General features: G+C 40.4%; 1 protein-coding gene across 1 annotated transcript; it reads right to left on the bottom strand.

Annotated features, from left to right (window-relative positions):
* Nucleotides 1-2,001: 2,001 nt before the first annotated feature.
* Nucleotides 2,002-7,656, bottom strand: pskh1 (protein serine kinase H1). The gene is made up of 5 exons (XM_087797723.1): nt 7,395-7,656; nt 7,240-7,262; nt 6,006-6,448; nt 4,994-5,905; nt 2,002-3,900 (listed from the first exon to the last, which is right to left on the bottom strand). Exons 3-5 carry the CDS (start codon nt 6,072-6,074, stop codon nt 3,583-3,585), a joined length of 1,299 nt encoding a protein of 432 aa, XP_087653849.1. The 5' UTR covers nt 6,075-6,448; nt 7,240-7,262; nt 7,395-7,656; the 3' UTR covers nt 2,002-3,582.
* Between the last annotated feature and the right edge of the window lie 14,534 nt (nt 7,657-22,190).

Below are 22,190 nucleotides of genomic sequence, written 5' to 3'. Positions count from 1 at the left end.
TAATTCCGCCAGAACCCATCTCGGCATTTAACATCAAGGAACCAACTTTGAAAGAAGTTGAGGAAATTGTCAAAGCTGTAGAACCAGTTCAGCCCCAGGTCCAAGTGGAGTCCCATATGTTGTATACAAAAGATGCCCAAAACTCTTGAAGCGACTGTGGACAACCCTCAAAGTCATCTGGAGAAGAGGGAAGGTAGCACATCAGTGGAGACATGCAGAGGCGGTCTGGATTCCAAAGGAGGAGAGCTCAAGTACCATCGAGCAGTTTAGGGTCATCTCACTCCTCAGTGTTGAGGGCAAGATATTCTTAAGTATCGTTGCCAAACGCATGACGGAGTTCCTCCTGGGAAACAACTACATTGATACCTCTGTGCAGAAGGGTGGGATCCCAAAGGTTCCAGGATGCATCGAGCATACAGGAGTTGTCACTCAGCTGATCCGGGAGGCACGTGAAGGCAAAGGAAACCTGGCAGTACTTTGGCTGGATCTTGCGAACGCCTATGGGTTTATCCCACACAAACTGGTGGAAAACTCACTACAACGACACCACGTTCCAGGCAAGATCAGGGACCCCATACTGGACTACTACAGCTGCTTCAGCTTGAGAGTCACCTCTGGAACAGTAACGTCGACATTTCATCGGCTTGAGAAGGGCATTATCACCGGACGCACTATTCTGGTGATATTGTTTGCCTTGCCCATGAATATGGTGGTGAAGTCAGTAGAAGTGGAGTGCAGAGGCCCACTCACCAATTCTGTCATGCGGCAGCCCCCCCATCAGAGCATTTATGGATGACCTCACATTAACTACAACATCAGTCCCGGGCTGTAGATGGATCCTGCAAGGCCTAGAGCGTCTTATAAGCTGGGCACGGATGGACTTCAAGCCAGCCAAGTCCAGGTCACTGGTGGTGATGAGGGGGAAGGTAACAGACAAGTTTCCCTTCATGATAGGAGGTGTCCAGATCCCAACTGTGAGAGAGAAGCCAGTAAAGAGTCTGGGCAAGATCTACGACTGCACCTTAAAAGATACTGCAGCACTCCGATCAACAACAGAGGAGTTGGGAACATGGCTCACAGGGGTGGATAAGTCGGGGCTTCCAGGCAAGTTTAAAGCCTGGATCTACCAGCACAGCATCTTGCCACGACTCCTCTGGCCACTGCTGGTTTATGATGTGTCAGTGACCACCGTCGAGTGCTTCGAGAGGAAAGTCGGCTGTTTCCTCAGGAAGTGGTTGGGCCTACCACAAAGCCTCAGCAGCATTGCCCTGTACGGGAAAAACAACAAACTAAAACTGCCCTTCAGTAGTCTGTAGGAGGAGTTTATGGTTACCCGAGCTAGAGAGGTGCTGCTGTACAGGGACTCCACGACAACAAGTTCTCCTCGGCAGGCATAGAAGTGAGGACAGGCAGGAAGTGGAAGGCTCAGGAGGCTGTCAACAAGACTGAGGCAAGGTTGCGACACAGTGAGCTGGTGTGAACAGTAGCATCTGGACGGGCAGGTCTTGGAAGTAACCCAAGACCTCTCTACAACAAGTCCAAGGGAAAGGAGAGGCGACAGCTGATCCAGGAGGAGGTCCGAGCAGGGGTGAAGCCCGCTGCAGTAGGATAGTAGGAATGCGGCAGCAGGGCAGAGGAAGAGGCAGCTGACCGGAAGATCTCATGGTCAGAGCTATGGAGATCTGGGATCAAGTTCCTTATACAGTCGGCGTATGATGTACTTCCAAGCCCATGGCCCACTAAATTTCTCATACTAAGAATTGAGACGCACTTACGCACTAAAAATACTAACTTTGAGTACGCTAGTATGCGATTTCAGACACAGCAGAGGTTTATGTCCTGTGTACTCTTACCCAGTGGGTTATGGGTAGTCACCCACCAAAGGTTATAAATGTTTGTGCTGTGCGCGACATGCTTTTTTCGATTCGCTCCTGCATCCTGCCACATGCGACACCTTCCGGCTACCTAATTTAACACAACAAAGAAGACGGATGCAACTAGTCTGCTTTATGTTTTTAATACATTTGAACTAAACAAGGATTTATTACAAAATCAAGTGACATTTCTTCAGAATTTTGAATCACAAAATGGTTAACAGTTTCAGGACAGGCACAGACTTTTAAGGCGACACAAGGCTGTTGCCTATGTCAGGTATAACAGTGGACTGGGGGGAACAAATAAAAGGAGACTGTGAGGTCAGCTTGGCTCAATTCAGTTTCCAGTATGTCACAAACAATTTTCAAATTTATTAAAATCATTTTTACTGAAAAGACACACGAAATGGCAGCAGTGGAAACTATAGCTGTAATTAGAATTTTATACATTTAATACAATGTAGTAATTTTATAACAGTTTCAATGACTAGAGATGAAGCTTGTTTATTCCTCATTTAGTAACTCAAAATTATTTATTCATTCTTTGAAATTTGTTGTACAAGATTCTGAAAGAAATCTTGATATTTTGCAAAGTCTGAAGTGAAACGAAAAAAAATTAAACTTAAATAAAAATTAGAGAGGAAAATGTATTTATTTAATATATGATTAAAGTATTAGTGAAAAATATTTTATTTTGATTTTGCAGACGTTTTCATACAACAACTTCATGTGACTAAACATGACTAAAATGAAAATAATTTTAATTGAACATTGGCGTTTTTTTGGAATGTTTTGGTTTTCGAAAAGAGCTTTGTTACACAGATGTGTTTGAGCATAGATGGAAGTGTGAGTGTGAGTGCACCGATGCAGCCTTACAAAACTATTTTGAATCAGCTTCACAATAATGGAAAAAACAATTCAAGGATGAGAGAAATAAAGAAATTCACAGCAACATTCTGGAGGGGGGGGAACAGAAGTTTTTGGTCAGAACCAGAACTCTGCTCAACAGAAGGACAATTTCCAGCGACCGTGGAAGTGGAGATTCTCAATCAGCCACAATAAATACATTCCAAGAGGTGAAGTCGAGCCACCCTCGACTCGCTGGAAGAGTCATTTCCGAATAACGTTCATCAAAGCAGCCGTTTACTTGATTCATGCGAGTAGTTTGTCTTTTAACCCATGAGTCGTGAATCGAAACTGATTAGTCGTTGGATCAGATGAGATGATAGTCCAGTCAAACCAACTAATTCTGTCGTCTCTCTACTCTGAAACTCTTGAAATTTGTTCACAAGTAGTGTCAATAGAAGTACGATGTGGTCATGACTAGAAGAGAGAAACTAATCGTGACAATTTTCAAACACGAATAAATCAAATTACCGATCTTCATTTGAAAAGTGTTGGTAAACAATTCTACTGACTCATTATCCTCATATTTAACTGTCACGTAACTGTCCACTCCGGCTTAGGAAATCTCACTGAGCTGCCCCATTTCCTCCTCCAGCTATAACAACAAGACTACCCACTAACATGGTACCACAGCTGACACCTCTGAATTCAATATGGAATGAAAGAGAGACATCGTGTGAAAAACTGGATACAAGACTTCCCTGGTAAGTATTTGTGCTCAATTGAAGTCACTGGCTCATGTCCGCCTCTGAATAGTTTGTAATTTGGCTGTAAGCCAGGGACTTAATCGAGTCTGTCGGGGTCAGCCGTTGTACTGTTGCTGGTAGCGGCGGTTCAGCTCGCGGAGCTCCTTTTCGCGCACACGACGGGCCTTGTTGGACTTGGTGGACCGGCTAGAGCGCGTGGACTGGGCAGACTTGGTGCTCTGGCAGCGGGATGAGGCCCGCTTCAGCAGGTTCTGGGAGATGCAGCGTTGCAGGTTCTTCATGGACGACGAGGCCGCCATGCTGACGATCCAAGGGTGCTTGAGCGCCTGGCCGGCCGTTAGACGCTCGCTCTGGTCCACTGTCAGGATCCGCTCAACAAAGTCTTTGGCAAGGTTGGACACGCTGGGCCACGGCTGCGGACGAGAGAAACATTATTTCACCCTCATAGAAGGATCAAAATAGAACAAGAAGTTTATGGTGGCATACTCGCTGTAGATTAGAAATGATCAGAGCGGCGGACAGAAAAATGTATTTGCTGATGTTCCAAATAATGAGCACAAGAGGGCAGCAGAGATCGAATCATTGACACCAGATAGATTAATACATTTAAATGTCTTGTTATTATAAAGAAGAAAGGATTTCTGAGATCAAATGTGAAGAATTATCCTTCTTTGGGGATTAATTATCATTAGGATATCATTTGACACACAAGTAAAATCAATGACACATGAACATCAAGAAAAGACTATACTCACACACAGAGAAACAAAGAGTCAAGAGATAAGAGATGCAACACAAACGGACATAAGACAAGAGTTCATATCTATCCATTTACGTATGGCACACATCTTCAAATATTTTGCAGTTTAATTGCGCACCACGTATACACAAGTAGTAATAAACAAGAACCAAAAGCTGAACAACGATTTGATCAGTTGTTACACTGGAAAGTGCAGTGTTACACAACGGGTAATTCTCGTGTGCGCACATCTGCAATATTTGTCCAGCTTGATAGAGGCTTCCTGGAAGTGTGTTCAATTATTCAAGGTTTGACCCTGACAGAGCTGTCAGGACTCTACCAGGAGCTGAGAAACAATGGCTCCCCAAGTCTTAATAAATATTACACCACTGAATTGTCATGGAGCGACGGAGAACCAACAAAGATTCTATTCACATGCTAGAATAAAAGCTCATGCCAGCTGAAGACCCCTGTTCAAGACTAGCAGGTGCTCGTTATTAATGGCAGTTGGAAGGGCTTATCTTAAGTTTATTCATTTTCTTTACTAAATTTTACTATGCTAGGCTAATCTACAGTGACTGAAAGTAGTGTTTGTTGTCATTACAAGTGACTAGATAACCAACTTTTTGATTAAGCGAAAACCAGTCACAAAAAACTGGCCGTTATTGGGGTTGTATACATTTCAATCATGAGTAGTAAAAAGGGTTGTCAGGATCAAACATCCCTAGCAGGTTGGTGCCTTTGTAGAAACAGACAGGGACCCTTACCTCCCCGGAGAAGCTGTACTTCCCCTTCAAGATCTGCCTGTAGAGCCTCATGCGGTTGTCGTCCTCGAAGGGCATGGTGCCGCTCAGTAGGATGTAGGCGATCACGCCAAGTGCCCACATGTCCACAGCATTGGTGTACGGCTTCCTAACCAAGATCTCTGGGGCAATGTACTCCGGCGTCCCGCACGTGGTCTTCATCAGACACTCATCCCCCTTCTTCCGGCTGCTGGCCAGGCCAAAGTCTGTGATGATGATCTTGGAATCTGCACCCGGATGGTAGTAGAGGAGGTTCTCCGGCTTCAGATCCCGGTGCGTGATCCCCAGCGTGTGCAAGTACTTAACCCCGTCCAAGACCATCTGTAAGACCCGAGTGGCGTCCCGCTCCGTGAAGGACCCTCGTGCAATAATACGGTCGAAGAGCTCTCCGCCGGTGGCCAGTTCCATGACCATATAAACCCTCTCAGCAGTCTCGAAGACCTCCATCAGCTGGATGATGTTTGTGTGGCGTACCCTCCGCAGGACACACAACTCCGACTCACAGACCTCCCGGCCCTCCCTGTAGCGGGTCTCGATCATCTTGATTGCGTACGGCTGCCGCGTGCTCTTGTGCTCAACGCGGACCACGCGGCTGAAGCTGCCGCGGCCGATCAGAGCCTTGATGTCGTACTTGGCCGTGACCCGTGGGTCGAACTTTGCCCGGTACTTGGCCACCTTCTTCCTCTGAGGGTCCGTCAAATCGGATGGGTCCTTGGAGTTCTGAGCGGAAGCAATCGGGGTTGCAGCCTGAGCCTGGCACGTTGATCCCACCTTTTCTGCTCCCCCTCCACCCATCAAGCCCACGTGACTCCCAGTGCCATCACCTCGTATGAAGTGCTTGTAGAGATCAGTCTGGGAGGGCTGAAGGGGGTCGACCTGTGTGTTTGGAAGAAGACAATTGTTAAGAAGAAAGAGGAAGCGTGATGGCACATGCATTTGGCTGTATGCTAGCAAAAGTCATGTAGAAGTGAACTACCTTTTTGACCAGGTCCAACTGGACGTCCCCTGGAGGCTCAGGGAGGACCTTGCTGTTCTGACACCCCATCACATCACTCTGGGTGGCGGGTCAGCCTCCTATTGGGCTGCCGGTCAACTTGCCTCATCACCACAACATGTTCAGAATGTCCCACATAGCTCTCACTCGCTACCTCTCTGGACAAACCACAAAGTCAGACCAGCTGGGTTGACTAAAAAAAAAAATCACCTGGTGGATCTGGTTTGAGTCCAGATGCTCATGGCTGTGTGGATCTGGATCAGAAGTGTGACAGAGGTTGGCCCAGCCTCATCTCAGGGTGTGACGAAGAAGTCAGAGGTAAATGGAACTGAAGTTCAGACAGGAGGTTCACGGACAGGTCTCGGGTCAACCATGACACGCAGCAATTTCAGCGGCAGAGCAAGAAGTCCCAGGAGGATCAGAGGCTGTAGAGCAGAAGTATCAGAACCACCATTCATGGGTCACAAAACAGGCACATCTTAAACGATGAAAACCTTCCTCTTCAAACTCTGAACTAACAATCAGTCGTCATGATGCTATGGTTGACAGCTTATTGTAGGTCGAATTAGAACGTTATTATCACCTAGAGCAGATGTCACAGGGAGAAATTGAGACAGTGTTAGGTAGAACAGAATGGAATTACACTTCCTTTATCCATTCACCTATCTTTTATTATTATTTTGCTTTACTTTTGTAATTTTGCTTCATGATTTCATCTTGCATTTCCCCCCTCGTAAGATAATAACTTAGTAATTCAGTATATACATATTAGTAAATGATGTAATTTATAATATATTTTTCTACACACAATTTTAATATCTACACAACTCACAAATAATGAATTTATACTTGTGTTTATCATACAAACTAAACTATGTTAGTCAAGTAATACTTTAAAAGCAAAGTTTGACCTTATTCTTTAGTATTCTAGAGCTAGTGAAAGTACATTTGAAAAGATGACATTTATTCATTTTTTTAATACAAGAAATATAACATTTATTTCTGGAGTAAAACACTCAACTATGAATGAATAAATAATGGGTAAAATTAATTATATATTCAAACTGACTATCGCAATAGAAGGGACAGTTTAAATACCTTCAATAAAAAAACAAAAATGGTTCGAGTAATATATTTTATGTTTTGGTCATAGCACATTTCGTAAACAAAAGAAATAAGTAAAAAACGTAAAAATGAAACGCCCATTACTGCTCACCTGATAGAACCGTTAGCCTTCCTCTGTAAATAAATACAGATAAACACGACAGCAGGCAGGTTAAATCTTCATTCTAACATCTGGAGTGTATTTGGAGTTCACAGCTGGCGGTTCTTCAAACTCCAGGTAAACTTACACAACTCAGTTAAATTCACCTGTTAGTTGCAGGAAAAACATGCTAACGAGCTAGTTAGCAGGGTGGACCAGAACCAGCCGCTCAACTCAGCTGGACTCAAACTTTCACAACTTTTCTCTGGAGAACCGACGAGCGAACCCGAACCCTATCCGAACCGCAAACGTTCCCTGTCATTCGTGGAAACCAAAAGTGGGACTTTTTCAGAAACAAAAAAAAGCCGAAGTTCACTGAAGAAACTTAAAATGTTCGGCCCAGTTGTTTTTCTGGACCGTGTTTTTCGAGCAGAACCATCCGTAAAGGGTCTGATGGCGAGACCTTCTACGTTTCCGTATATTTGTTTCAAAATAAAAGACCGATTTAGTAAAGGGTAGTTATTTTAACTCCATGCTTTTATTGTAAAGACCTTCCTATTTCTGGTTGTGTGACGTCTGAGGCTAACTTGATAGGTGTGATTCTCCGCCCGAACTTCTTTTGTAGAGTCGCTTCGACCTTCCTCGCTCCGTCCCGACCCGTTACAACGAATGCGTCACTTCCTGGAGACAAAGTTTTCACTTCGAACTGTAGAGTCCAGAACCTCGAGCAGATCGGATCAGCAGGACGGGGTTCATGCCCATAGTTGCCAGGGTCGTCACGTTGAATCTTGAGACAGAATAAGAAATGCAATTCTGTATATAATTGATGAGGGCTTCTCTCTGAACTTCAGGACCTTCTTAGAAGGTATAAAAATTCCCTTTGGGTCTTTGGGCCTTCCTCAGGCCTCCCCTCTACCCTGTCTGTTGAAGGTTCTATAGACTGTATCATGGACCAGCTTAGGGCCTCTCAAGGTCTACAGAATGTCTACATTCCCATGGAATTCAGACGGTCTACGTTTCAAACTTGGTTAAAGTGTGAAACAAGCCTTTTGTAGAAGTGACGACAGGATTGTCACTTTATTTTCTGTAAATTGATGATTCTTTATTTGTGTGTGTGATTAAGTAAGTTAGTGATTTATATTTGTAAAGCGCAACAGAACAATTTACAGTTAAAAATACAAACAAATCAAAAAAGGTAAAGACACAGAGACATTATATAAATTACTTACTTATTTACTCACATAGCAACACCATAGCTTCCCTAAAGCGACTTAAGAAAAGGCCTGCACAAATAAATTGGTCTGTGTGAATTAATCTGACGTTTTATTTAAAATAAAAGTTGAATCACCGTTTTTTTTTGTTATTTTGTTTAGCAATTGGTACTTGTAAGTAAGTAAGTAAGTAAGTCATTTTTATTTGTATAGCGCTTTTCCAGACCAGGGTCACAAAGCACTTAAACAATCAAAACAATATTCAATAAAGTATAAACTTTAAAGGGCAAGATAAAACTGATAACACAACAGGAGTTCCAGAAAATCAAGGAAAAGCCTGAACAAATAAAAACGTCTTACGTTATTTTAAAATGTATTTCTTTTTAAAGAAAGAGGGTCACATTTTAAAGATTAAAAAATTGCATTTAAACGTCTGTTATAATTATTAATAAGATTCTATGTTTTCACTGACTTCATGCTACCTATATGGATGTAGTTGCAGTTTCTTTCCACGTAGTGTCGCTGTCCACAATGAAGTGGCCCCTTCCCTCTTCAATCTCGCCAACCTCTCATTATTGCTGCTGCTGAGCATATTTAATATCAATTTCATCTACAGTTGTGAGCGAAGTGAAGTTCAGACGCGATGATGAAGCACGATAGAGAAGACAGTCAATGAAAAGAAGACAGATGCGGCAGAGAGACGGTTGAATTGGTCCGATGATGCCAATGAAACCTCAGGATAAGGGAGGAAGAGAGATACTAGAGGAGATAAGGAAGGGGAGGGGGTAGAAGAAAGGAGAGAGTAGATTAATAAAGTAAAGAAAAAAGTAGTAGTGGATGAGAAAAGAAAAGTGGAGGGAGGAGATGAAGAGGGGAGGGAGTAGGGGGGAGAGGAAAGGAAGATGTGTAGGGAGTAGAGAAGGAGAGATGCAAGGAGTAGTAGGATGGGGAAGACGGAGAGAGGAGAGAAGAGGTGGAGAGAAGCACAGAGGAGGGAGTAGATGAAGAAAGAAGAGAAGAAAGATATTAAGGAGGAAATGAAGAGGGGGGAGAAGAAAGTAGTAGAGGAGGATAGAGTAAAGGAGTGAGTAAATGAGGAGAGGAGGTATAGGAGGAAAATAGAACGGGTGAGGAAATAAATGAGAGGGGAGAGGTCGAGGAGGAGAATAGATGAAGATAGGGGAAAAGAAAGTATTATAAGATAGAAGAAGAGGGGTGTAAATGAACAAAGAAGTTTTGGATGGCGCAGAGAGGAAAAAAGGAGGAAGGATTAAAGGAAGAAAGGAGAGAAGGACGTAGTAGAGGAGGAAAGAAGAAAGAAGGGGGAATAGATAAAGATAAATGAGAAGAAATTAGTTAGGGAGGAAAGAAAAATGGAGGCGGGAGTAGATGAGAAAGGACAAAGGAATTAGTAGAGGAGGAGAAAAGAACGAGGGAGGGAGTAGATAAAGAGAGGGAGGAATATAGTAGTGGAGTAGGAGAGCAAAAAGGTGCAGGGAATAAATGAAGAGAGTAGAGGTGAAGGGAGTAAAGGAGGAGAGAATAAAGAGAGAGAAAGTAGATGAGAGCGGACAAAGGAAATTGCTAGAGGAGGAAGGTGGTGGGAATAGATGAAGAGAGGAGAGAATAAAATACGAGAGAAGAAAGGTGGATGGAGTAGAATGAGAGGAGAGAAGAAAGTACTACAGGAGGAGAGAAGAAGGAGGGAGTGGATGAAATAGAGCTGTAGAGTAGAGGAGTAGATCAGCTGTGTAGTAGGTCGACGGTAGTACACAGATGTGGCCGTATGGCAGAGTAGAGGTCATCTCCGGGTGCTGCTGCAGAGATCGTAGGTCAGGAGCTCATCGATCTGCTGACTGTGGCTCTGATTGGGACTCGCTCTCAACTCTGCAGTTGACAAACTCACTCGTGTTGCTGCAAAGGTCGACATCTTTGTCGCACATTTGCTGACTCGTCGATTGTTTATCCATGTGGATGAAACAAGCTGCTACTTTATTCCTATATCCATTAAGTCTGTGAGGATATCTTAATATGACCACTTTGTATGTGTATGTGACAGTGTGTATGCATGTGCATGTACATGTGTTTTTTGGGTGTGCAACTCTGTATGTGTGTGTGCACTTGTTGTGTGCGTATGTCTTATTCCCTTGTGATGAGACGTCAGTATGACTTTGTGTTCATTTTTTCTGTTTGTTTTTTGTGTTTTATTGTGATTTTAATTATTGTGGGTTTGTGGAGTTATATAAAAATAACGAAGTTTTGATTTAATAATCACACTTTGGAATGACATTGTGGCAACAATTGTGTTCTTGAGTGAATAGACAAATGTTCTTAAATTGTTAACATGACCATGCAATGATGTTACAAATGATTATGTAAATGGAAAAATGATGACAATCCAGCAAATGGGCAAGTCTTGAACACGCACTCGATCACAAAGTTTAGGGTTTTAAGGTCTGATCGTTGAAAACAGTTAAAAATAAAACGCTTAGATGTGTGTGTGCCTTTCTTTGTATGTGTACACATGTGTTCTTGTTTGTGTATACATGTTGTTTTATTTGTGCATGTTGTGTGTCTCTGTGTGTCCGTGTTTGTCTGTGCACACATGTGTGTGTGCATGTGTGTCTGTGAGTGTGTGTGTGTGTATGAAACTCTAGTAAAGAAATCGTCTGTCACAATGATATCTGCTGCTATTCCTGGATCCATCTTCCACCCCCTCTCTCCCCCCGCTGGGACTCCCCCGGCAGGTCAGGGCTCCTCCACTGAGACTCCTACAGCTCCTCGTCCTCACAACCAGGTCACAGAATCCCAACATTGATCAGCTTGCCCTCCCTGAAGAGGGATCGGATGAACGCTGCAGGAGAATCTCACAGAGCTGTATTAACCTCCGGACGTCAATAGAGTACCTCAGTCTTGGCAGGCGTCACAGAGAAGCCCTGCTACTCCTGGAACACCTGCAGTCTTAACGGCAATAGCTGACGGCCATATGTCGCTGCCGACACTGTTTATTTAAACTGGCTCGTGAGGATGTCACCGGGGAATTGTTTCCATGTTTTACACGAGCAGCTGAATATTGTTGATGAAGGTTTTTCACAGCTGTCGGCTTCATAACTTCCACATTAAAAGATAGTTGGGCGGAGGAGCTGATCGTGAAGAGGTTTTAATGGAGCAGAGGAAACAACACAGCCAAAAAATGACACTTACCCTTAATCACGGCATAAAAGAGTATTTGTAATTCGTATTTTAAATGTTGAGGGAGGCCCAGGGGCACACATCGTCGTTCAGCCTCCAACCGTTCGAAGACACAGTCTTACAATGGCTCTCCTATGTTATACTTATGTCTCCAGATGTTGTGAAAAATGTCACGTGACCTCTGTAGTGTATTTATGTCAACATTTCCAGACAAAAAAGGGGGGGGGGTGTGTGGCTGGCGGAGTGATGGAATAGGTGGCGTTTTCTCTCCACCCTATGTTGTTTAAACTATTACTACTAACTATTAACTAACGTGAAAATAACGTCAATTTGTTCTCTTGGAATGTAAAAGGTTTAAATCACCTCAGTCAACATTCTCTACTAAAGCACGTGGAGTGGCAATATGGATTGAATATAATGTGCCGTTCCTCCACATATCAACCCAGATTGACCCAAATGTTTGCTTTGTAATTGTGACAGGTATGATGTTGACGCCAAATGTCACTTTTATTTTGCAATATATATGCGCAGAATTATGACAACCCATGGTATTTTCAACCTTTCAACAACTACCCTAATTTCAACAAATCCGCTTGACTCCACAACTGTTTTGAATAACTTGATGAAGTCATTTAATCGAATCGATATTTGGAGGTTTCAACATCCGACTCAGAGAGAGTATTACTTTTTTCACTTTTTTGAGACTATTTTCTCATCAAAATATTGCAACATTTTAATTTTGGAAGGAAGACAGGGTATTTAAGTTGGCGACTAAATCTAAATTCACTCAATGATAAAGAATTTTCTAAAAGGTTTTCTCATGAGTTTAAGGACTATATTAATTTGAATTATTTCTGATTCGATACTATGGGAAACTTTTAAGGTAGTAATCCGAGGTACAGTGATATTTTATGAATCTATGTAGAAAAAGAAAATAACTGCCAGGCTAGTGAAATTGACAAAGAGATCTGTGAAGCTAACAAACAGTACAGGGAAAATCAATCTGCAAATACACTTAAAATATTGTTAAATTGAGGCATCAATATAATACAATTCTTACAAACCAAGTTAACAAACTCCTTCTGAAGATAAAACATAAACACTTTGAACTGGGGGATAAACCTACATCTTTACTTGCTAGACAACGGAGAGGAATCCAAGCCAGCAGAGCCATACATCAAATTCTGTCTCTAGATGGAGAGATTCTGACCGACCTTCAAAAAATAAATAATTGTTTCAAAAATCTTTATTCAGAATTATAAACATATCATATTAAAACAACTGAGACATAAAATATTGACCTTATCAGTTCAAGAAAAACTTAATGCTGATATATCACTACAAGAGGTCTTGAATGCCATCAAAGAATTCCCAAGTGGTAAGTTAAGTGGGCCAGAAGGATACTGCACAGAGTTTTATAAAGCATACGCTGAGGAGGTGGCTCCTTTATTGCTTAGTGTTTAATGTTTAGAGAGTCCATCGAGAATAAAATACTACTAGAGTTAATTATATGATGCAAATATCTCATTGTTGTTGAAAAAAAGAGAAATCTGAAAACTGACCCATCATCATATAGACTATATATATATATATATATATATATATATATATATATATATATATATATAAAATATTAACGATTTTAGCCACTAGATTAAATTAACACATATCAATGATAATGCACCCTGATCAGACTGGATTTATCCCCCAAAGATATTCTTTTTTTAATATGCTATGCGCAGATTGTTAAATATTGTCTATCATAAATGGAGCAAAGATTCAAGGGCGGCCATTCTTGCACTTGATGCACAAAAAGATTTTGACCAACTAGATTGGAAATACATGTTAACCTTGAAAAAAATTTGGCCTCGGTAATAATTTTGTTTACTGGGCGGCGATGCTTTGTTTTTCACCGACCGCTGCAATTATAACTAACTCTGACCGATCTTCTTCTTTCAACCTTCAGCGTGGCGTTCGCCAGGAATGCCCACTGAGCCCTCTGCTCTTCACTTTGTGTATAGAGCCACTTACAATTTCCATCAGAAACAGCCAAAATATTATTCCTATACACTTAGGTAAAGTTGATCACCACATCGCTCTGTATGCAGCTGACATTATATTGTTTCTTGTGCAAGGACTCTATCCCTGTCTTACTTAATATTATTGAAAAAGTGAGCTGGCAGAAGAGAGAATTAATGCCGTTGGATAATGGGATAGATGCTGTTTTTGAGTCATCTCCCAGTAAAGATAACTGATCAAATACAGTATCCGGTAAGCATAGTTATCAGGAAGGTGAATGGAGAAACCCAGGCGCAGAGGTAAATTGCAAAGACTTGATTTTATTCCGTGGGGGGAGGCAAAGGCGTAGTCCAACAGTCCAGAATTCGGCAACAAAAAGGCAATATCAAGGGTAAGGCAAACTCGGCGTCAAGGGGCAGAAACAGGTCGAATAACACACAAGGCAGGAATGAGTCTTGGTTGGGAAAAGGGTAAGAGACAGGGTACGAATACTTGGCGGCAGGATACGGGTACTAGACAATGGTGACGACAAGACAAGGGCGTGACAGAGAGTGAGGGCTTAAGAAGACAGGGGAGCAATCAGCAGCAGCTGGGGGCGGGACTAACGAGACACAGCTGGGAACAATTACTACTCAGACAGGGGGGAAGTAAGACTAGCACAGACACAGAAGGGAGCGGATTTCACAATAAAACCGGAAACACAAGGAGGAACAAGTAGACTCATGACAATAGTAAATAAACAACCAGAATATTTGGATGATTTAAATTATGTTAAATTAATCCATCAAATCCAAAGAAATATTGAGTATTGGAAAACACTTCCAATGTCAATGGTTGGTAGAGTAAATGCCATTAAGATTACACTGCCCAGATTTCTATACATGTTTCAAAATATACCAGTATTTCTGCCAAAAACTTTTCTCAAAAATGTATACAAAATAATAATGCCTTTTATTTGGGGTTATAAAACGAGTCACATAGGTAGGAAACATATTTGCAAATCAAGTTTGGGGGTTTGGCTCTATCTGGGTTTCAACATTAATTTGCTCTTGCCCTCGTCTTTTGGAATTATGCATTCCCTTGGAAACGTAAAGACACAACACCATCCTCGATTGCTATTTAACAGGATATTTATGGTACCTCTCTCCCAGCACTATTACACACTAAAGAAAGGAAGACCAAAATTGAGAGAAATCTTAGTTTTACAGTAAAAATAACTCTGTGAAGATATGGATTTCATTGTTTGGTTTTCATTGCTTGGATGAAAAAGGGACTTATTTCTTTTGCAGACTTGTATATTGACAATTTTTGTCATCATTTGCCCAACTCGGGGAAATTTTATCTCCCAATGTTACATTTCTTCTGCTATCTACATTAGGAATTTTGTAAAATCTTAAATTCTGAAGTTTACTCCTCCATTGATCAGCTTGAATCACTCATATCAACCAAACCTGGTAGCAAGCGATAAGTTTCTCTGTTTGTGAACTTTTTGATATGTGGCTCTACCCACTGACTGTTAATAATTCCAATAAATAAATATAAATAAATAACACCAATTGATACAATACAAGCTCATCCACAGACTTCAGTACTCCAGATCAATTCTCTCGTGTCTCCTGCCACTCAAATCAAGCCTGTCTTCTGTGAAGCTATGCATTGTTGAGATTTTTAATTGACAGAATTAAATTGATCAAAGAGAAAATCCCTCTCCCTTTGTGTGGAACCCCTGCTGTCACTGAGCCTGTCTCCTCCTCGTGGTCTTCCTTCAGTGCTGTATCTCTGGGTGATATTTCGGCACTGGTGAGCAAGATGAATCCCGCCTCTTGTGTAGGCTCTTCATCAAAGTATTTGATGTAATTGGCCCCTGGGTTACCGATATAGTGAACCTATCCCTTTCCACAGGGTTTTTTCCCAATGCATTTAAACATGCCATTGTGGAGCCTTTGCTTAAAAAGCCAGGCTTAGACCCGACTGACCTCAGTCATTTCAGGCCTATTTTTAAGCCCCCTTTCTTGTCCAGGATTTCGGTGAAGGTGGTGTCTGAGCAGCTGTCATTGTTCCTGGATCAGAACCACATTCAAGAGAAGTTTCAGTCTGGCTTCCGTAAACATCACTCTACGGAGACAACCTTACTGAAAGTGTCAAGTGACACCATGATGTCGGCTGACTCGGGTAAATACACTGTTCTGGTTCTCTTAGATCTGTCCTCAGCCCTTGACACAGTTGATCACCAGATCCTGAGAAGACAGAGGGATGAAGTGGGACTGTCTGGGTCTGTGTTACAGTGGTTCTTGTCCCTTCTGGGCGCAGTTTCAGTGTATCTGCCAATCAAATGGGGTCTGAATCGGCAGATCTGATGTGTGGAGTCCCTCAAGGTTCTGTATTGGGTCCTTTATTGTTTTTGCTGTACTTGATCCCCCTGGGTAAAATCATTCAGAGATTTCCTGATATTTCTTACCACATTTTTGCTGATGACATCCAGCTCTACTACTCTTTTGATCCAACTGAGCCCTGGAGGCTAAACAGCTTAGTCAATTGTTTGCTAGAAATCAAAAAATGTCTGCTGATAGTTCCTCGCACAGGTTTCAGGACCAGAGGAGAGAAATCCTTCCAGGCTGTTGCTCCTAAGCTTTAGAACGATATTTCTCTCTCTTTGCACTTGATGGAGTCTACTGACCTTGTTTGTTTGTTCACTGATAAATCAAAGTAATATAACACAAAAAATCACTAATATTATACTACTAACAGCAGCACTAAAATTGGGTCAGTGGTAGGTTTCAAACTGTTACTTGTTTCTAAGTGCATTGTGATTGATGCCATTAGCTATGTACTGATAGCTCCTTGTTGAAGCTACAAACAGTTTAGAAATTGTAAGTTGTAGACTGCTAGTATTCAAATTACTGCTTAACTGACTACGAATGCTTAGATGCAATCTGCTACTTTAAAAATACTATCAATGCTTAGATTCTAACTGCTTATATAAACTGACTATTGAAGACATATTCTAAATTACTTCCCTATATGTGTATCCATTGATGAGTTGAATGTATGTCCTTTGTGTAATCAACTGTTAAACATTGATAATGTCATCTCTCGTTCAGATCTTAAACATCCTGTGTTGTGTTTTACGACAGCTCCCTTCCCACAGCAGGGGTTGAAGGCTCAGGGGCTCTGGCCAACTGTGTCTTAACTTTTGTGGCCCTTGGTGACATGGCTTAAAGGTGACTGTGAAGATAACATACTGTATGTATTGGGGGAGGAAGGATAAAGCCACGGTAACAAATGTCGTGATTGTTTAGACAAGGATGTTCCCGACTTTTGAAGTATCAAGACACAGAATTTAGGGCCCACGAACCTGGTTGGAGATAACAGGTGTGAAGGAGGTCAGGAGATTCTTTGTTTAGATTAGTGATCAGATCAAACAACATCTGTTGTTCATTATGGAGTCAGATTTGGGGAACTTAACTTATGATGGGAGTGTCTTGAGTGTCTTGAGGGCTTTAAAAGACGAGACGATCTAAAGATTAAGTGCCACTCTCTGGGAGGACCTGGGTGAGCCAGGATGTCTGACAGAGACTGGACCAAGCGCTGGAACTGTGGTATTTCTGAACAATTTGAATAATTTGCATTTCTTTGTTTAACTGTTGTATTTAAGGTCTTGTAAGGCCTACTTTGGTAATCATACTTTGTTATTAATAAATTGACTGTCTTAATTCTAAAATGTCACTCTTCCTTGGATCAAACGGATGCGCAGAACTCATTAGACAGGAAAGAGATTTGAGTTCCTTTAAATTGGTGACCCTGACGTGATCCAGGGAGGAAAAGACGACTCCGGTTGAGGTGACGGGGCCTGGATTCCTGGACTCAAAAATTACAAGCTGCGCAGCATAAAACGGTAAGAAGACACCACTTTATTGATTAGAAGTCTTCTTTTGAGTCCAGATCCAAGTTTCGTGGCTGAGATCAAGATAAATTTAAATTTAAATAAGTATGGAGTAAGGTGTGTTTGATTGTTCGGAAATACCAGAGGTTGATTGTTAAATTTTGTTGTTGTTGTTAAATATGTGTACGGAAAAAGGTCAGATGTGCTGCTTTTGATTTGAAATTTTATAAAGTAAGAAAATAAGGGTCGTTTTTGATTTAATGAAGCAAGTTGTACGAACCTGAGGGGGTCGACACAAACAACTTGTTCATTGAATAAGAAATGATCGTTAGCTGTTAAAATTAAAAAGTTAAAAAAAATAAGGATCATTGTTGATGCAATGAGACAAGTTGTATGAACCCAACTTGTTCATTGAATTAAACATGATCATAAAATGTTAAGATTAAATCAATAAGGGTTGTGACTACTTTCACGATCATAGAAAAGCAGACACATCTGGAAGAAAAAATAAATAAAAAATACATAAATAATAAAAATAAATAAAAATAGAAATGAAACAAATATTTTAATAAAGGCCTAGGCTTAAGACGCCTAATATTGATTGGGAATCAATGCCTTTAAGGTTTGGAACCTGCGTTCTCCTCTGGCTGGGGCCGGAGTATTGAGTTTTATCAATATCTAGAAGAACCGAAAGGGTTGGAGTCCCTGGTGATTAAAACCAAAAGAGCCCAGAGTGGGACTCTGAGTTTGAACTAGGTTAGTTAAAGACGTCATTTTTTGTTTTGGTTAGTTTTGTTTTGCTTTGTATTGTGATTATAGCTTGATTTTGTGTTGTTAAGAAGTTAATTTTCTATGAAGTTGAAATTAATCTGTTGTTTGAAGTGGAATTTTGGGTGCAGCCTGCTGAGCTGAGGAAAAAACCTACAATCTTGTCCTTTTTTAGGTGAATCCCTGGACTAAAACGCAGAAAGGGCGTTGATAAAACAAATTCTCTTGAACTAAAACGTATAACATCTTTAATGTTACGTTTTTCTTTTCATTCCATATTCTCTTGAAAAAACGTAGCTTCTGTGAATGTTACGTTCTCCTTTTATATTTCCTGTGATATCAAACTTACAGCGTCTTTGAACGTTGCATTTTTCTTCTTTTACTTTCCTAATTTACAGCCGCTGTGCTGAGAAACGTCTGTGGACGTTTTCATTTCTTGGGTTAAAAAGCTGCTGTGATAAAAACTGTAACAAAATGAGTGTGGAAATTGACCGGGAGAAAGAATGGTTTGACTGGGGAATGGTGAATCTGTTGGGATGCAACTTGAAAAAATATTCGAGCAAATGAGAAGTTCTGCCCCAACGGACAAAGATGCAAAGGAAGTTGAAAAAGAGGGTAACAAGAATGTGAAAGAATGGCAGAGTACGGGATTATTTCTAGCAAATAATCACAGATATGTTGTGTTGAAAGGATGTGCAGAGAAATGTTTGAAAGGAGAGTGTCTCTGAGAGGAGAAATGAGGGGAAATTCCCCACAAACCCCGCAATACAGGAACACAGGAGAAACCTGGAACATGCAGGATCACGGCAAACATCCACGTCACTCGACCATCTGATCGACGGGAGGAAAGCAGACAACTTTCTAAAGCCAGTGACTTGACATGGAACTATTGACGACCCAAGAGACTTCTGACTAGGTAATATGAACACAAAAATACACTTATTATGAATGGTTTGGAAAACTAGGCCTTAAAATATTGTTATTGAAAATAAAAAATCCTATTAAAAATACTAAATTGATAAGAACTGAATACAATAAATTACTCAAAAGAAAATAATTAAGATTATAGCGCTAAAAATCCTATACCAATAAAAAGTAACAATAGGTAAAAAGATAAAAGCTTTTAAATAAATTAAAATAAAACATATAAAAGGAAATACTTAATATTTCCTTTGTTCCTCAACATCAGTGAAAAGACAAGAAACTAACTGTTAAAGATAAAAATGAATTTGAACATATTAAAGTAAAACCAGTTCCATTATTGAACAGGCTCATTGTTGGACAGAGTTCTGTCATGGAGTAACACATGTCTTAACAGGGGGGATGGTAAGGTCAAAAGGACACTGTGTAGCAACAGGCATCCCTCCATACTGTGAATTTTACTTTTTGTAAATCTTAGTTTAAAAGCTTAAAAATACAACCCACATGGTATCATGAGGTTAAATCTAGTTGGTTTTATGGTTGTTCTGTGAATTTATGTTGCTTGACTCTATTTGGTTGGACTATGGAAGTATTTGTCTTGGCTGATAAGAGTAATGGTTACTTGTTTAAATTGTGAGCTAAAGTTAGTCCTTGTTGTAAAGTTTCGACTCTGACTGAGATTGTTCTTTGTTTGTTTACTCTGAGACTGTGTCAGCTGTTTTAACATCTAGGATTGTTTAAATTAGGTATATTTTTTAGGTTTTCAAGATCATTTAATTCATTATATCAATTCATTATTTATTCATTATAATTCAAAGCAAGTTCTGCTCCACTGAGTGTTTTCTTGTCAATGACATGAAATTAGACTGAACCTCTAGAGGGAGGAGCTCTATCTGTGGGATTGTTCACTACTTGGGGTTAGACTCTGAGATCTGTTCCTGCTCTACTAACACACTCCTTCCACTCTGTGACTTTTAACACAATTTTCAGACATAGTGTCTATCTAATTACACTTTTTCAAAAAAGCTTTTCTTTTATGGAGATGAAATTTTCTGTCAAACAATCAAAGTACTATGGGTCACAGTGAAACATCAGAAAATGACCATTACTTTGACAAACAATTTTCTGGGGTCCGACAGTCATCACAACAAATGTTTGGTTTAAGACAAAGGCAAAGTCGCTTCTCTCCCCTCTACTGTTATCACCCTCGCCCTATGAAGCAGCCTGATTCAGGAGAGTATGGAAGGCTGGTTCGCTTATGACGGGTAAGATCCTGACTAAAACCATGGGACAACCTAAGACAGGCACAGTCACGATTACTTGACCTAAGTCCCGTGAGAAGATGTCTCACTGATGGGACCATGCAGGTGATGCTGGTGAGCTGAGGTGGAAGAGAAAGTTTGTCAGAACCCTGTCTGATGATACGACGAAGCCACTCATGGGTCATGTTTTGCGAAACAGGCCAAAACCAATACATTGACTGATCCCATGAGGATGTTTGCAGCTGAAGAAAATCCTCCTTTTCTTGCATGATATTGTTTTCTTGACATTTTCTTGTCCGTTAATTAAAAGCATTGAAAGCTCTGATTTAAAAAAAAAAAATAATAGAAAAGGGGAATTCTCTGTAATCTCCTAAGATTTTGAGATTTTTTATTTTTGATTGGGAAGTATAATTCTCTAGTAGAAGAGATTCTGAACAGTCATAACTGTGAGACGGTGTAATGTAGGGAGTTAGGAAATTTAAGTGAAATGAAATAGTTTAAAAAACGGGAAGTAAACTATCCTTTTATCTGCTACTTTTGGAAAGAAAAAGGGATAAAAGGAGAGGAAGAAGATATATGGTTGAAAATGTAGTATCATTGAATTGGGATAATTTTTAGGATAAGTATTGCTACATTATATTCTGAATGTAAATGATTTGATACGCTGACTGGTTTGGAGTGACAGGCTTGACAACAGAACAATCTCAGATCTACTTTGAAGATGAAAGAGGAAACTTGTTAATTTGTGTTTAGGAATGTTGAGACTTTACCAACCAGAAGTGAATGAATAATCGAGGTGATAAAGAAGTTAATGAAGAAGTTGATTCTTAATTCAGTCGGTTGAGGTCTGTAAGTAAAAATAATTTTTAACTTAGATTTGAAAAGTAATGATGAGGCTTGATACATTGTCATTAGCGCTGATGGCAGTGAGATCATGTCCTATGAAGGATTTTATAGAAGTGATAATTGATAATACAATTAAAATGATTGATTTTAAGATTCTTTAGGGAACGGTTTGGTGTGTGTCATAAAGAAAAATATAAATACTTTTAAATAACTATAAGGGGTTAGAATATTTTTGGGAACTTTTGATAATTGTTGATTTGATGATTACTTTAAAATAGTTAATTTCTAAACTTAAACTGGAAATCACTTATTATGAATTTGATTTGAGTAAAGTTTAATAAAAAAAACAAAAAAAACGTTATGAGTCGATCAACTGGATAAATGAATTGAAGAAAGAACATTTAAAAGAAATAACCGCTTTATATTTGAATCATCAGTTTGATCAGATGATACTGAACTTATGCATTTGACTGACTTACAGACATGACATGACGTAGACCGAACACTGTGCATCTGCAGTGCAACAGATTTTGTGTCTATGTGTTTGTGTGTTTGTGTGTCTGTGTGTCTATGTGTCCATGTGTCTATTTGTCTGTGTGTCTATGTGAGTGCCAGGATGAATCAAGTGCAAGAACATGAGATCATGTGTGTGTTTGCACTGAGAGAAAGAAACAATGAACACTAACATATACCGGCATGTGATACGTGCATGTGCATGATTCAATTGATCATTGTTTTGATATTTGTCCAACAAAGTGAACAAGATTTATCCTAAAAGGTTCCAGGAATGCTGCACCTCAAGTGAGGTGGAGAAGAGTCCTCGTAAATCTCTTCTTTCCCCAATCCTGTGTGTGTGAGAGT

The sequence above is a fragment of the Callionymus lyra genome, chromosome 8 (assembly GCF_982586985.1).
Source record: "Callionymus lyra chromosome 8, fCalLyr1.hap1.1, whole genome shotgun sequence".
NCBI classification, from domain to species: Eukaryota; Metazoa; Chordata; class Actinopteri; order Syngnathiformes; family Callionymidae; genus Callionymus; species Callionymus lyra.
Note: the sequence above shows the minus strand (reverse complement) of the source record. Positions and strands in the feature narration are given on the sequence as shown.